The 16,810-nt window shown below is 35.9% G+C and overlaps 2 protein-coding genes and 2 long non-coding RNA genes across 22 annotated transcripts in view; 2 read left to right on the forward strand and 2 right to left on the reverse strand.

The window, feature by feature from the left end:
- The window catches only part of LOC126927031 (G-patch domain and KOW motifs-containing protein-like), a 730,127-nt gene that overhangs the window by 482,469 nt on the left and 230,848 nt on the right, over positions 1-16,810 (reverse strand). The window contains exons 1-2 of one of the 13 annotated variants that reach the window (XM_050743335.1): positions 2,779-3,171; positions 2,548-2,668 (exon numbers count right to left, since the gene is read on the reverse strand). The exons of 6 other annotated variants lie outside the window; for them this stretch is intronic. In XM_050743335.1, coding sequence (XP_050599292.1) covers positions 2,548-2,668; positions 2,779-2,918 — 261 coding nt within the window. In that variant the 5' untranslated portion in view covers positions 2,919-3,171. Of the gene's footprint in view, positions 1-2,547; positions 2,669-2,778; positions 3,172-16,810 lie in introns of those variants that run through there. 6 more of the 13 variants (XR_007715096.1, XM_050743327.1, XM_050743331.1 and 3 more) reach the window with 6 other exon arrangements.
- The window catches only part of LOC126927033 (G-patch domain and KOW motifs-containing protein-like), a 205,763-nt gene continuing 190,727 nt past the window's right edge, over positions 1,775-16,810 (reverse strand). For 3 of the 7 annotated variants that reach the window (XR_007715101.1, XR_007715103.1, XR_007715102.1), the window contains exon 5: positions 1,775-1,975. The gene's annotated coding sequence lies outside the window, so the exon portion shown is untranslated. Of the gene's footprint in view, positions 2,014-16,810 lie in introns of all 7 variants that reach the window. The other 4 variants (XM_050743347.1, XM_050743348.1, XM_050743345.1 and 1 more) reach the window with 2 other exon arrangements.
- Positions 4,035-4,597, forward strand: LOC126927084 (uncharacterized). The gene is made up of 2 exons (XR_007715137.1): positions 4,035-4,179; positions 4,531-4,597. It is a non-coding gene; the product is annotated as an uncharacterized LOC126927084 (long non-coding RNA).
- LOC126927070 (uncharacterized) lies at positions 4,807-5,616 on the forward strand. The gene is made up of 2 exons (XR_007715123.1): positions 4,807-5,155; positions 5,272-5,616. It is a non-coding gene; the product is annotated as an uncharacterized LOC126927070 (long non-coding RNA).

The following is a 16,810-nucleotide window of genomic DNA, read 5'->3' on the forward strand; positions in this document are numbered from 1 at the left end:
CGCCTCCCACAAATAATACCTCCAAGCCGCCGTCCGCAGAGTGGATGGGCGCGTAGCCCTATAGAAAAAGCCAACCTATTTGCCAAACATTTGACTGAAGTATTCCAACTACATTCCTCCATAGCTGCAGCGGACGTTACCGAATATCTGCACACTCCCTTCCAAATGTCCCCTCCTGTTGAACCCTTCACTTCTTCAGAGATCATAGAAGCAATCAGTCGCCTAAACCCCAAGAAAGCAGCAGGTCACGACCTAATAGGAAATAAAACAATCAAGGAACTTCCGATAAAAGGGATTGCACTCATCGCATCAATCTTTAACGCTATCCTCCGCCTTCAACACTTTCCCAAGGCTTGGAAAATCTCACTGATCACCCTCATCCCTAAACCCGGTAAACCAATATATGAAACCAGCTGCTATCGCCCAATCAGTCTTTTACCTACCCTGTCTAAACTATTCGAGAGGATGCTCACGAATCGTCTCCTTCCACTCCTAGAAGAATTGAAAACACTCCCAGACCACCAATTCGGCTTCCGAAAACAACACTCAACAGTAGAGCAAATCCACCGCATAACCCACATGATCAGCCAAACCCTTGAAAAGAGAAAATACTGCTCAGCGGTATTCCTAGACATCCAACAGGCATTCGACAAAGTATGGCATAAAGGGCTACTCTACAAGCTCAAAAAGATCCAACCCCATCCATACTACTCCATCTTAAAATCCTACCTAACCAACAGACAATTCATAGTTAAATGTCTAGGCGCCACTTCCGCAACATTCCCAATAGAATCCGGCATACCCCAAGGTAGTGTCCTCGGACCCCTACTGTTCTCCATCTACACTGCCGACTTACCTATATCAAACGAGGTAACAATAGCAACATTTGCCGACGACACAGCACTATTAGCTACCCACGCAGACCCGGCAATTGCCTCATCCACTCTCCAGCGAAGTATCGACACCATGGAAAAGTGGTTCCAAAAATGGGGTTTCAAAATAAACGAAAAAAAATCCTCTCATGTAACCTTCACGCTCCGAAAACAAACCTGCCCCCAGGTCACCATTAACAACACAATAATCCCAAGCAAGGACTCCGTAAGATACCTGGTCATGACCCTGGACATGAGGCTAACTTGGAAAAAACATATCTCAGAAAAAACAAAGCAACTAAAGGAAAAATTAAGAAAATTCTATTGGTTCACGGGCCGACGCTCCAAACTAAACATACAGAACAAAATAATCCTCTACAAGGCCGCAATAAAACCTGTCTGGACCTACGGAATCCAACTATGGGGAACAGCAAGTAATTCCAACATTGAAATACTCCAACGCTTCCAATCGAAAACGCTAAGATCCCTATCAAATGCACCCTGGTATGTTACCAACGAAACAATCCACCGTGACCTCAAGATACCTACAGTCAAAGATGAAATACACAAGTCCAGAAGCAGATATAACACAAGAGTCAACAACCACCACAACCCACTAGTCACCCAACTACTGGACACGACGGACCGATCTACATTTATCATATTTTATATAAAATTAGAAGGGACCTTTAAAAAATTGCATGCAACAACACACTTACAGGTACTCTTGAATTAGTTTTTCTACATGTCCGATTATGTCTTTATATGTATACGTCAATTCAAATTTATTTTCTTAAATGTCCCTTAATGAAAAACTAACACTTCATATTAACTTTGAACTTTTGAGTTCTTAGAATATTCTGATTTAGTCACTGGCTGTACCATAAATTCATTTACAGATATTATATTTCCACCAAGAGCTAGTTTTATTATGAGCCTTCCTGCATCATCATCGAATCCTTCTATTTGACCATAATTATTACTTTGTTTTCCAGCTATAATTTTCACAAATGTTCCTTTCTCGATTTTAACTTCTTCCTCTTCTTTTTTGGAATCTGTATTTTTCTTCTGCAATGCTACTTTGTCTGCTCCAAGACCCATACCTTTTGATCGTAATTCTGGTATGACAGCTGCTACTAATCTGTAATAGTTAGAATAAACGATTGTGAAATAAAAAATGATGTTCTCTGTTTACTTTCCAATAAGTGATGTATTAAATACATATAATTAATTTAATCCAGAGTAAAATTCATACTTTTCATTTCAACCAATTCCCTTTCCTGGTTGCCATCCCATTCCCCTTAACATTGCTACACCAAAAGCATCAATAGGAATTTTTTCATAATCTTCTAACGTAGACTGAAAAATACAAAACGATATTTATAATATGCAAATGTAATACATCTGTGCATTGCACATCAATATGTTGATAACGTACCTGTTCTTTGCCTCTTAATGATTCATCTTCTACTAAAGGTAAAGTTAAATCATTTGTTTTAGTTTCATATTTATTCTTTGACTTAAGTTCCTCAATGATTTCTTTCGTCGCTTGCTCTTCTAAAGTAACAACTTTATTTTCACTATCTTCAACTGGCTCTTTCTTTATTGATATTATTGGCGATGTTTTTCCATTAGATAGCTTTGATTTTGCCTCGTTAACACTAGCGTCTCCTACCTTTTCCTTATCTGCCTTCGGAAGGAAAATATCTGCATCTATTTTATTAAGAATTCTATCATGCCAGGTTTTTGAACCTAGTAATGGAATAATTAGAGGTTCATCTTTTTTTCCTTCCTCACTGAAATAAAAAAATTGTTTTCAAATATATATATTCCGCTATTGGTGATTTTTATAGGTTAGGTTGAGGTTATATGTTTCTTGATTATAAATTTTACTTTTTGAACTCACCCTATTACTTTAATACCTTTCTCATCAAGGCATTCAATGCAATCAACTTTCTTTTTTTCTTGTGGAATAGCATTTTTTAACACAGGTTTCTTAATAGATTTCGCAAAACCGAAGGAAATCTTCTTTCCTTCTTCTGCCATTTATTTGTTATTTTAACACTGACTTATAGATCAATACACATGTATATACTAGACATAAAGATTGATGTCACTTGAATCTATGTACATGAATCTAATATCTTATTATACTTTATTAATCTACTCAAAATTACTTGCACATTACTAAAATTTCATTCCGACAATGTATCAAGCGCCTGAATAAGTGACATTAAAGTAAACATATATCAAAGAGGAAACAAGAAGAACTGACGCCTATGGTTTTCTATGTTACAAAGCTAGTGCTGCACCATACGGCCAAATGCCGAAGGTGGCTTATGCTAGTATATACCTGCCTATACGTTTCAATGAGAAAATCGATATTATGTGTTCATGTGAAAATTCACATTTCCCTAGGAGCTGTATTTTGATAGATTTAAGCTTCTAATGGAGCATTTTAAACGTATAGAGTATACTATGAAGTAGATAGTAGTGCGGATCATTTTATATTCATAGAAAATTTGAATGTATAGAAATGTACAAAATGCTCATGATATGCAAAAATATGCAAAATATTCAAAGTAAACCAATCATCAAAAAGTTTAAAAGGTGAAACAAATTTCTTTAATAACACCTAGATTAATTTTTATTTGTTAACAATCCCATATATAACCATAGCTTTTTCCCGGCGCATATACGCGCCCTTACATGCGTCAATAAGATAAGGGGAAATAAAAGACAGATTATCGATAAAATACACTAACACATATGTAATACGTGGATATATAACCACTCAGATTACACATATTATATATTATAAGGGAATATGTATACCACGTATATATGTAGAACGAATATTTCAAACTTGTTTATAGCCCGTGCGCACACATAAATGCACGCACACGAACAATTTTTCGAACGATAATTATATTAATAATTTATAACCATTTATATTTTTATATTTTTATATTTTTATATTTTTATATTTTTATATGATAAGCATTTATATTTTTTAAAATATGTTCTTATGGCATACATATTTATTCCACGCTTCATATCTATCCACATCCGTAACTGTAGGTGACATTGTTTTTTAACAATTTTGCTATTATTTCATAATTCTTTAATTCATATTTCAAAGTCGTAACAGATGTTTCTTTCTTTTTTCAAGTTTTTCCCATATTGGACTTATTTCTAGCAGCCATGCTTGCTTACAAAGCAATTTTATATCCACGCAAGAATATTTTTCAGTAGATTTTATTATGTGGTTTACAATATCCATATTCTCTAATAACTGGTTGCTAAGGTATAATTTGAACATACCAAGTCGAGTAACTTCATTTGGTAATGATACGTATATTTTCTTTTCAAGGCATCTGCGTAAAGCTGCATCAATGTCCCTAATAATATATTTACAATAAATATTATTGTTCTGTTATATTAATAATAACAAAGGAATATTCCGCACAACACAATAATTAAGATTAAGATAATGAATAATTATGATATTAAGATATTTTCTACTTAGAAAACATTGAAATAGCGTGATATACGTAGCAAGGGCAATTAGTTACAGCCAAAAGAACTACATTAGAATTTTCGTTAGATACTAATCCATCCAATCTAGAAAGAAGTTCTGATCTGAATCTCTTTGCAGGTTCAGACAATGTACAGTTTACTCCTTTATTTGTGCCTATCCAGTCAATCTCATCGATAAAAATAATTGTAGGCGAAAAATTATAGGCAAGTTCAAATAAAACCTGTTCAGTTTAACAAATGTATTTATTATTTATTAAATATTATATTCAAAATTCCTTAAATTCATTGTTTCATCACGAACGTAATATCATTTCGTTTTCCAAACAACTATTCTAGTTATATATGATTATTATTATATATGATAGATATATTCCAGAATCTCTTCTTCATAGACAAAGGAAATCAACTTACACGGATATACTTCTCGGAATCACCTCTCCATTTGCTCACCAATGAGCTGGCCGTTATGTTAAAAAAGGTGCATTGGCATTCTGTTGCGACTGCCTTCGCCAACATCGTCTTCCCTATTTCGTAATTGCTTGTATAGCAGAATAACTTTCCAGGGAGAAAATGGGCCTTTAAAAAAGATAAGGTACTTGAGGAGATACACAATGGCCTCCTTAATAGCAGATTTACATTCCTCTAGGCCTACGATGTTGTCCCAATATACATTTAATTTTGTCAGTATGATTTCCTGCGACAATACAAAGATGAAATGGCGCATAATCTCCGTATTAATTTCCGTAAATGTTATGTAATTCGTTATTTAAAGCTTTACTGAAATCAATATTTACAATACGTATATTAATCGAAAATAACTTACGCATGAAATGTCTTCAATAATCTTCCATAATTCCAGATTGTCTATATAAAGCTTCTGAGCCTATTTTGATATCTTTGATTGCGTGGATTGTTCCATTAAGATGTTAAATAGCTCTCCTCTTCTGATGAAGATTCATCGCTTTCATTGGCGAAAATTGATGTCACTGTCATTGCGAGATTAATATCATCCGTAGCATCACCCCTCATCTTCTGTTGTGCATTCCTCCCTTTCACAGACCCAGATACAGACTCACTTCTCGTTTGTTTGCTAACAGATTTGACACGTTTTACTACTTCTTCAAAGATTGAATGATATTGTAATCGATACGTTGAATACGTTGAGAACGTTGAATAGTGTTAAATAATTTAAATTCTTACACTTTGTTCGCATTTGTCATTTCCCTCGTCTTTATTTCCTTTTCAGTTATTTTCTTGCACAATATAGGATATTTTTGGAATTTCATCTTGTAATAATTTTCATATTCCGTAAGAATAATTTCCAAATCGACGTTGTCGCAGACTCGATATTTCCGAGGTAGACGAGCTTCCCGGATTAATACATCGCTAATGTCTACATATCTAAAAAATATAATTTTTAATTCATTGAACAAATTTTATGCTATGAGTACACACTATACGATAATCATCAATTAACTGTTTTATTTCTAGGTAAGACAGACAAAAAGAATGTACTGTCTATTTATTATTATATAAATCCTCGGCGATAATTTTTTGCCTTCTGCCTTTTAATTTCTAATTTTTAAAGTTTGAATTTAAATATATTTTCATTTATAACTAGTTAATCTACGTTATCGATTGAGTTACTCTATAACTACTGAGTTACCGATGTCGATTTTCAAATTTTGGTTCCTTCCCCTCTTTCCGCACTAATTTCTATTTCGATTGGTCGCCGATATTATTCGAAAAAATTGCAACTAAGAAGATATCTAAATATATACACATAATATAAATATATAAACATAATATTGTTATCTACTATCTTGATACGTGCAAAGATAAAACTTAATGATATATAATACAGCGTAAATGGTTATAAATAATTAATTATTGACAATAATTATAAGAATTATCGAAAGAAAAAATCATAGATACTATGTGCGAGTGTAAAATATCACAAAAAATGAACAACAATTGTGAAAAACGCAATATGGCAAATCAATGACAAAACACACTCATGACTGTCATGGAAGATCCAAAGTCTAAAATCTAGAGTATTCCTTACCTCTTTTCGCAAATTATGAGATATCTTATTTGTGGTACCTTGCAGCGATAAATCACCGTTCATTGTAATAGTTTTAAATGTGATAATGATATCCTTGTATTGTCTATCGTTTTTCGATAGTTACGAAAATTTTCGTTTATTACTTTGAGACAATCCGTCACTTCCTTTCTCTTATAAAGTTTCCCTTCAACTCCGTTGAAAACTGAGCATCAAACAGGAGACGAACGATTTGTTGTCATGGCAATGTTAGTTCACACGTAAGCAGGGTGCGAATATAATGATGGAATAGTCGAATCCTGTCTACTGTATAGTAAGATGGATGCGACATGGAAATAGAAAGAGAAGGCTGTATATAAGCATTTTCTATCCTTGTTTAATCAGGCATGCACACTAGTGGACACTGACGGCGCTCGTTTACCGTTGTTACACATTTCCGGTACAAGTACGCGGGCATTAGAGAAGGACGGAACGGTCTCTCTCTTTACCCCTATATCGCGTTTTTAGTTCGCTCACGCGCTCTGTACTTATATCTATTACATTTCCACCATAAGCAGCGGCCGTGCAGTGACTTACAAAAGTTTCGAACTCGCGGACGTTTAATCACGTTCCCTACTCCGAAGGGGTAAGTACAAAGTTGCTCGTCTCAGTACTCTTGTTAGAAGTTTTATCATCTTTTTCATTTCGTGGCTACAAGTTTTTCCAGGAAATTCTTATCGTTTTACAAGGGCTGTGGGACACAGTGACGTCAGCTATCGATCATATACGCGAATTTGTTGTAAATTAATTAGGAGAATATCTGGAGTTGTTTATCGTTGCCAGCTGTAAAATATTAGAATTTTTCATTCATAATTGTCATATTTTCGACTCTTCCGTTGCCAAGACCATCTTGAAAGATTTTTGGTATGTTCCATCACCCTTGTTAAAAGTGTGCCCATTGGTTAGCTATATTGATTTTAAAAACCAATACGTATATCAAGTTTATTATCTAACAGAAACAAAGAAATTCGTTTTATTAACGAATTTTCGATGTTTCTTCTCAATTTCCTTTAGCATCGAACGAAGAACATTATTTGATCAAACGTTTCATCGTTCAGATTATATTTCGTTTAAAAAGATTGAAATTGATATCGAGATAAAATCAAAAAGTATCCGTTGTTCTCGAACATTCTAGTATTCCTTCGCCGCCCGGGAGAAAGACAGGTATGAAGAAAGAGGATATTTTTTTTTATTAACTTTTTAATATTGATATTTCGACAAATATTGACGTGTGCAGCGAGAAAATCGAGTGAAATTTTCAATAATATCGTTTTAATAATTTGTGAAACGAATTAGTTTGGTTTTTTCCATTTTTATTAGTTTCCGTCAGTGCTGATTGACGCGCCACTCCAGTTTCCATTTCCGTTTCTCGAAATTTCCTACGTCCTTGGTCTTTGGGACTCTTTGCCCAGGTAACTGCATTGCTTCTGGGTACGTCTCACCGTTCGGGTCTCTCGAGCTTTCGGTGTCAGTTGTTACCGTTGAAGGAAGAGAAGCTGGTGACGGATATTATCGGATAAATCGTTTATTCTGGAAAAGTTCGAGTAAGTTCGTTCTGTTTGAATAAATCAAGACATAGATCAATTTTTATCGTATCATCGTGATTCGCCATGTCGTACGTTTGGTTTCGGGATACCATATGTTTTTAATTTGGTACTTTTAATTTGACATTTTACGCCTATAATCGTGACAGGAAGATACTTTCAGTGAATTATAAATATTTTAAATTATAAATTATAAATATTTGTTATAAATTACAATCATACTACGGGGAAAAGTGAAACATATGTTTTCTTGTGGAACGATTCATGTGATAGTAAATTATTCGAAGCATAATAATGCTTAATTAAACATCTATACGGTAACATTTACGGACGAATATTGGGGTAATATTATCGCGTCGCTTTAATCTGGCATTTAATGCTTTGATTGCGGTCTTTGAAATGGCATCACAGATGCTGGTATAATATCACACGAAAAAGAAAGGACCACCAAGTGCACCAGTGCGTTGCAGCCATCGGGGGTGGCTTTGACGCCGGTGCCGAGGAGAGGCGCAGAACGTGTTCGATCGACCCGCGAACGCAGCCCGTGCTCATACTGCGACAGAGTTCGTTTCAGTTAGTCTCAGTCGCTGTTTGCCCGTCGACAGCGTATAGTCGCGCCGGCCAACGATTATTTTTTCTTTTTTTGTTTCTCGATAATTCTCTCGCAACGTTCTATACGTACACGTTCTATACGTACACCATCAGTTTATCGCGTGATCATTGTTCCCGCTTCCCCTACCTTTTGTCACGTCCTTCAAAGAAGATTTCCCTTCAGTTTTTTGTTGTTTGGGGAAAATTCATCGCTCGGACACATGGATTTATCGACACGACGGTTTATCGAGGCATCAGCGTGATGTACTTTTCAAGTTTCATATTTTCTCTATGATACTTTCTAAGGAGAATTTAGAATTCGAAAGATATCAATTTCCAGGAAATATAGGTCTTTATGAGACCATCGATAGGTTTGAATTTAATTAACTCTCTTATAACTGGTATTTCAATTTTTTAATTCCTTAAATTTAGCTTTCTTTATGCGGTTTCTTTAGCTTTCTTTAGACGATATAACGCGGGCATTTTATGATATATCCAATATATTCGTATATATTTTACTTTATACATTCGATAAATTTCCTTGGTTGGCCGGCCTGCAACCCACATACGGCACTTAATAAAAATTTGTTTCGTTAGAGGTCGTTGTTTGTTCATCTTCGTCATAAAAATGTCATGACGTCATATCATATCACAAGGGTTCTTCTGAAAGCTAGATATTCGATAACAAGATTAATGGTTTTCGGTAGCTTGCAATGTCAAGCTTTGAACTGGCGGGATCGCCTTGCTGTCAAATCGCCATTCAGCAGCGACCATATTCTTTAACTACGTTCAAGACGTATATCACGCTACAGGAACCATCAAAGGAGGATAATTGCAAGTTAGTTGCCCCTTAGAAACGAGACAGTTGGTTGTTACTTGTTATCCGTAGTTGGTAGTTGTTCTCCTTAGTCGCCACATATTATAAAGACGACATTCATAGTCACCAGTTGCCTTCGCTAATAGTTTCTTGTTGTCTGTAGTTAGTTCTCGTCATCGCTATGTATTCCATCAACCACGTAAAATTTAACATATAGGATTTTATTCTTTTTTATTCTTTCTGTAGGAAGATTCTTTAAGTAATATGAATTTAAGTAACTATTTTATGATACAATAAAGTGGAAAAACGATTATTTTACGTAACGTAATGTTTTAAAGAACATTGAATTTAAAGGATTCAGATAGATATCTTAAACGTAATTAAACCCTCCATATCGTAACAAATTAAAAGAAATTGCGCAAGAAAGTACAAATACATTTAATGCATAAAACATATATTTAAAATCCAAATGTAGGCGTTGACGCGTGCGTGCTACATGTTCGAAACGTTCGTTACATCCGCGATAAAATTTGTAACGACGAAGAAGCTTAACATATGGTGTGCTTCAAGACGACAGTAAAAAGTGTTGGCGGATTTTTCGAAATTTCTTCCATTCTTAATAAAAATATATTGTATAAATATAGTAAGATTTTTCAAATTTAAATAGTTATAATGATTTGAAAGTTTACAATCGTACGGTTCTGTTTTATCCTTTGAATATACCTGTCATTTTCATATCTCCTTTTAACTAAACTAAATATTTGGAAATCCTATAATTTGTACACTTCTATTTGTGACTAAGATCGATGAAATTAACGCGTAACTATGCTTTCAATAATGGCTTCGATGTATTGCTCACCATTATGGCGGATTAACGTCTCTAAGTGATCGACCTTAATCACTAAATGGCAGCCGCGATTCAGTGGTAGAGCCTTACACATGACGGACATTGCAAGCGCTTGTAAGACGTCTATCGTGAAACGTTTCCAATAGCATCGATTACGACGACGGTGAAATCCGAATAGAAATATATATCGCGTATCGCTTCAGCCTGACATGTCTTAAAATAGAATCACAATTTTTCGTTCTTAAAAAAAAAAAAAAAAAAAAAAGAAAAAAAAGTCTATAAAAATTATATGCAAATAAAATAGATAAATGGATAAATGGTTGTACAAATTTATAAAACAGATATTACAAATATACGTAAATAAATTATATATTTATAAATTGTTTGTTTAAATATCTGTTTGTTTAAATAAATAAAAGGGATATTTACGACTTACAATGAACGTAGTCCTGTTTTTAGTTTTAAACAAAGCAAAAACGGAAAACAACTTTTTAAAATGTAAAACTCAACGCAACAGTGGTTTGTTTTAATTAATCAATAACGTTCAAAGTTAATTAATTTAGAGTGGTTTGTACATTTTGTATGCTCGCCGTATTTTAACGTTTGATGTGTAACGTTTGATGTAGTACTTGATGCCCGAAAAATCGAAAAATAATTAAATTTGATCGTTTCGTCGAATTTACAAGTGTGTATATTCGTGTGAAATCCTATGTGCTTGTGTATGCTGATGTGAAAGGCGGTAATATACTTTTCTTTTTTCGATTATTGTTGTCAACTTTTGTGTGGAATAAATCAATTCCGTGAATAGAAGTGCAATCAATACAGCTTACTATGAAATGATAGCACAACAACAGTACATATCGCCATTGACGTCAGCTTCACAAAATTTCTCGAGTATCGAGGTCGTCCATTTGGGTTAAGAATTTATTTCCAAAATGCCACAAGCACGAATATCTTATGGAAATCCACTGTATTTCCACTGTAATTTTTAATAATCAGATTCCATATTGTATGCTACGATTCGAGGAAAATCCGCAGCTAATTATTATCTTTGCTGCCTTTAAATACCATAAATAGTCGTCCGTAAATTTTAAAAGATTTTCTGTGCCATACTTATATTGTGTATTTTAGTCTTAAGGTGCGGGTCGTGTTCAATTAATCGAAAGTGATGAAACTGTAATGGGTCACGATAGTCAAATATTAAAAATGGTCTCGTTGGCTACATTTAAAATCTTTACGAGATATATATGCATAGTACGTTGCTACTAGCAACGGGTAGCGATGAGCAATAGAGAACAGTACCTTCCTTATCTCGTCGTGATTATGTACATAACAGTAATGCAAAGTACTCGTACTGAATATCTTACAACATCTACATAGATTTTCAGATTTGTTTCGAATATTACCAGCATAACCATGATAGTAGAATTCTGTTACAGTATTAATTCTATAGTGCCGTTATGCATAATACAGCCCTAAAATGTTTCTACAAATATACGAATATTTTCGTCAGCTACTATATTCCAACCATGGCTTATTATGAAAGGAAATATATAACGAAATTACTTGTTTTTTTAGACTAAATTAGTTTAATTTGAATAATTTTAGTAATTGTGTAGGATCGAACAACAACTTATCATTAGCTTCACTCGAGACTTGATTGCACGTAGCAACGTAATTGCGTTGGAACTGAGGGTAGAAAACAATGTCAACCGTTAGACGCGTCTGTCTGGCGAATGTGTAACGCGTGAATAATAGATGGCGGCAATCACGTGAACCCTACTTATAGCTGTTTCGGCTTATATCGTAGCATTCAACCTAGGGTAAAACGATAGGGATCATTAGAAGTTGAATGGCCGGCTGATCAGCCTCATTTTGTTCCATTTTTTAATCAAGCGATGAATCGACAAATTGTACAGATTTCGATGGTTATCACAGTTCTCTGGGAATTTTGAAGCGCGGTTCGTCGAATTTAGTCGGATTGGCTACAGACTCTTTTACGAGCAGCTTGAAACTCGATCTAGTTTCGAGAAAATGAAAAATTCGTTTTATCTCTTTGCTTCCCTGTTCCTTCCTTCCTCTTTTTTTTGCTTTTTACATTGCGTTAAGACCGGCTAAATAATATTGATTGCCATGGACGTTGGCTGGTTCAAAATCACTGACATCGACGATAACAAAAGTAAGTTTGATGATCATTTATCTGAGCCGGTGTTATTCGACTTGAGCTCTGCACATTTGTTAATATTATTCAGTAGGGATGAGATACTACAAATTTTAAATAACTTCGATTAAAATTATATTATAAAAATTATATTACATTAACGTTTAGAAGTCAATAAAGTGGAAAGAATTACGCGAGATAATGTAAATATAAATTATATTACAAGGAAACAATACGGCTAGGTAATTTGAAACATTCTAGCTAAAATTGCATTCTTTCAAAGTTAGGACGTACAGTATTTACAAAGTAGATTAAGTATCAAATGGGGTACTTAAGAAAATTCATGTTATCATTCTTTAGTAAACATTTTCAGGTAATAGCCTTCTGCAAAAGCTGCTTTACGTTACGTTAACGTATTCATTATTAATATTAATCATATTGTTCTTATCTCCTAGGGGCATAACAATCCATTTTTATATTGTGTTAAAACTAAATTTCTATTAGATTGTTGCAAAATTTTCTTTCGTTTTATAAAGAAATGATAGATTTTTTGTTTTATGTTATTTTATATTAAATTGGAGAAAGGTGGATCGCACATAATTCAATAAAATAATATAAAACAAAAAATATCGTACATCTATCATTTCTTTAGAAAACGAAAGAAACTTTTGGAACAACCTAATATTTCTCTCCAACGACACTTCTACGATGTTAAAATACTTGATAAAAAAATTTGATAAAAATATTAAGAAATTCTAATATTGATTTAAACGTATCGATTTATTTACTTTTCGCTGCCAGAAATTGTTAATTATGATTTCCACTTAAAAGCGTATTTCATATTATGAGGATAAATGATCAAATTCATCTCTAATATACACGTTAGAGAGTCATTTATAGCTGCAATCCTGTTTGCCGCTCATATTCCTGGAACTCGATAATTCACTAGGCGATTGCTTTAACCGTGCAGAATACATCCATAAATAATTAATCGCTATTAATATTCCATCGACTTTTGAAAATCCCTGATGTGATCTATTTCACGTGATGAGAATACGTGTAAAGTGAGGTTATTGCTTGATTATCTTTAGTCGAATAAATCGAGTGATTCAAATTATAATGCGGAAGAAAGTCAAAACTATGTATATTATTTTTTTCAATTTTTATGTATCATTTGACGGAAGGAAATTTCGTAAGTAAGGTTCACCTTCTTTAATGTCAATGATTTTGAGATATGTTATTAAGCTCCAAATTCTAAGCAATCTTCTATATATATGTCGGGTCGGCGTTAAGATTTGAGTTATGGTTGAGGGCGTGAAACGAATCCCTATTGGCGCTAGACGTGATCATTATGCAATAGAGGAGATATTTACTAGAGCAAATATGACTATGATGGAATTGGACAAGTAATCGGATAATTAGGTACTCGAGAAGCTAATGACAATGATCCTAGGCTCACTAACGAATCCGCGGTCAAGGGGATGACGGACTCTACTTTTCCTCAGCGTCTAAGTTGTACTCAATGTTAATGCACGAGGCAATCACTACGTATCTGAGAGTTACTTGAATCGTCTTTGAGGTCGTACCGGAGAGTGGTTCTCCATCACGGTAACGCTGTCGAGGAAAAATATGATGGGTGTGCCCAAGGGCACGAAATCATCGGATTCGTGGAGAAAAGCCTTCATTCGGAAAGTGAGGGAAATTGGCGTTACTGTTAATTGGTCAATTTCCATGTTGGTGGTTAGGGAAGGGTGCTAGCCGCCCTTAAGAGAAAGTTCGAGAAGAGGAAGCGTCGTTCGTGAGAAAAATAGATTTCTCCTATTTTCTCGTAGTTGGAACGAGGACTGTTTGTCGGTTTGAAGGACTTTAGTTAAACAGATCTTAAGATTTATAGCAGGTCCTCGGGCTAGCTGAACATGTACTGTGGAGACGCGTCGACATCTGGTAATCATCTTACTCAAAGAATAGAGTCTGCGTGTGGCGAGCCACGGGACAGAAATCGTTGAAATGCTTACCGTCGTGCCCCGTCCTAAGTATTTCTTTTAAGGAGAGCTATAGGGTTACTTCATGCCTTTGTTAGACAAAACGTTCATCCATTGACCGCGACTACGTTCGGCGACTGGTTGTCGCCTCGAGCCCGAGCTCACTATCATAAATCTCAAATAAGTACAGTCGAATCGAATGACAACAGTTTCTTAATTCGGCTATGGTGAAATCTAAATTACAATACTAGGGGTCTTCCCAAAGTTCCGAAGGGAAGGTTCCAGTATTCTTTCATCTCCGACACGGCCATTCTGACTATCACACGTCCTCGTGTGTAACTAAAATATTGAGTTTCCTAACATTAGACTCGATACAATTGACATTATTCACAATTTAACTAGATGTTCGAATAAGGCAAGGGTCCAGTGTAGCAACAAATCCTGTTCGGGGGTTTGGCAGCAAAGAAATAAAAGATAATGAAAATTAGTAGCGTTATAGTTAGTATTCAAGGTGATAGTTGCATCCTGCAGGTCATTAGTCGGATCGTAACGGCATGATGGACCATTTTCGATTTCGCACTCCAAAGGATCTCGGTCTTCTAGATCGTGTGAGCACATAGAGCTTTGTTCCACGGTTTCACCGAGCTTTACCATATTGTTGCCCCGAGATGCATACGAACCACACCGCATGTTCTCACTGAGCCTTATCATACTGTCGCCCCGAGATGCATGCGAACCACACCGCATGTTCTCACTGAGCCTTATCATACTGTCACCCCGAGATGCATGCGAATCACATCGCATGTTCTCACTGAGCCTTATCATACTGTCGCCCCGAGATGCATACGAATCACATCGCATGTTCTCACTGAGCCTCATCACACTGTCGCCCCGAGATGCATGCGAGTCACATCGCATGTTCTCACTGAGCCTCATCACACTGTCGCCCCGAGATGCATGCGAGTTACATCGCATGTTCTCACTGAGCCTCATCACACTGTCGCCCCGAGATGCATGCGAGTCACATCGCATGTTCTCACTGAGCCTCATCACACTATTACCACAAAAAGCGTGTGAACTACATCACACGTTCTCTCTGAGCTTTATCACATTATTTCCCCGAAATACGTGCGAACTCGCTCTGCCGGGTGTTACTGGCATAGTGCTACTGATCTTCCGAGGTCGAAGTGCTCATATCGTCATGGTCACTGTTATTGCCTTCACTACAGACATCCAACTCAGCAGGGACGCGACCATCTGGCATTTTCCTCAACCTGTCGTGACTGTACTTGTACGGTCGCTTACCGTCTAATGTCCTTAAGATATACCTGTCCCCTTCCAAGACTTCTGCTATTACAAGTGGACCTCTAAATTTTGGATCTAGTTTGGTTTGATTCCTTTCCTCATTCTTGCGTAATACGAAATCACCGAGATTAAACCTAACCGCTTAAGCTTTAGCTTTGTCAAATCCATCCTCATCATACCTAGCACTAGTTTCCATCCACTTTATTGCCTGTCGTCTTATATTGGAGATATCGATACTTTTGATGTTATCGGGTAACAACAGATCGTGAAGTCTTGCCGTTCTACCTATTAGTAGTTCTAATGAGCTCGAGTTTGTCACGCGGTTGGTGGTGCAATTCAAAGCCAACTGTATTTCCCCAATCGCGTCTTGCCACGGCCGCCCGGTCGTCTCTACTACCGTGAACATATTTTCCAATGTACCCATAACACGCTCTACCTGTCCATTGGCTCTACTAGCACCGATCGCTATCAAGTGAACTTTAATTCGTTTGCTTTCGCAGAATTCTCGAAATTCTTTTACCCTTAAAACATCTTCCCCCGATCTGCTATTATCCGGCAGGGACTCCCGAATAAAAATATAGCGGATTTAAGCGCTTTAATGGTGTTAAGGGAATCTATCTTACGAGTATGATGCAGGTATACGAATTTAGTGAAGACGTCGATCAAAATAATGACGTACTCCTTTGAATTGCTTTTACCACTCAACTTGCCTGTTATGTCCATGTGGACCGTATGCCAGGGTATGCTGGTCTTAGGTATAGGATGCAGTTCGGCTTGTATCTTACCTAAACTAGCTTTCGAAACTTGACAAGCATGACAGTTCTCAATGAATCGGCGAACGTACTTCGCCATCCCTTCGAACCAGTAATACTCGTATAGTTTCTCCAGCGTTTTCTCCCAACCTAAGTGCATAATTGACTGGTGCACATGGTTAATAACAGACTATCTAAAACACCTTGGGACTATAGGTACACAGAGAATCCTGCCTTTTCTTTGTAGCCTACGGTGCAGAGTACCGAACCGTAATTCGTATGTATTCGCGATGTCTTC

This window comes from Bombus affinis, unplaced genomic scaffold (genome assembly GCF_024516045.1).
Source record: "Bombus affinis isolate iyBomAffi1 unplaced genomic scaffold, iyBomAffi1.2 ctg00000070.1, whole genome shotgun sequence".
In the NCBI taxonomy this organism is placed as follows: domain Eukaryota; kingdom Metazoa; phylum Arthropoda; class Insecta; order Hymenoptera; family Apidae; genus Bombus; species Bombus affinis.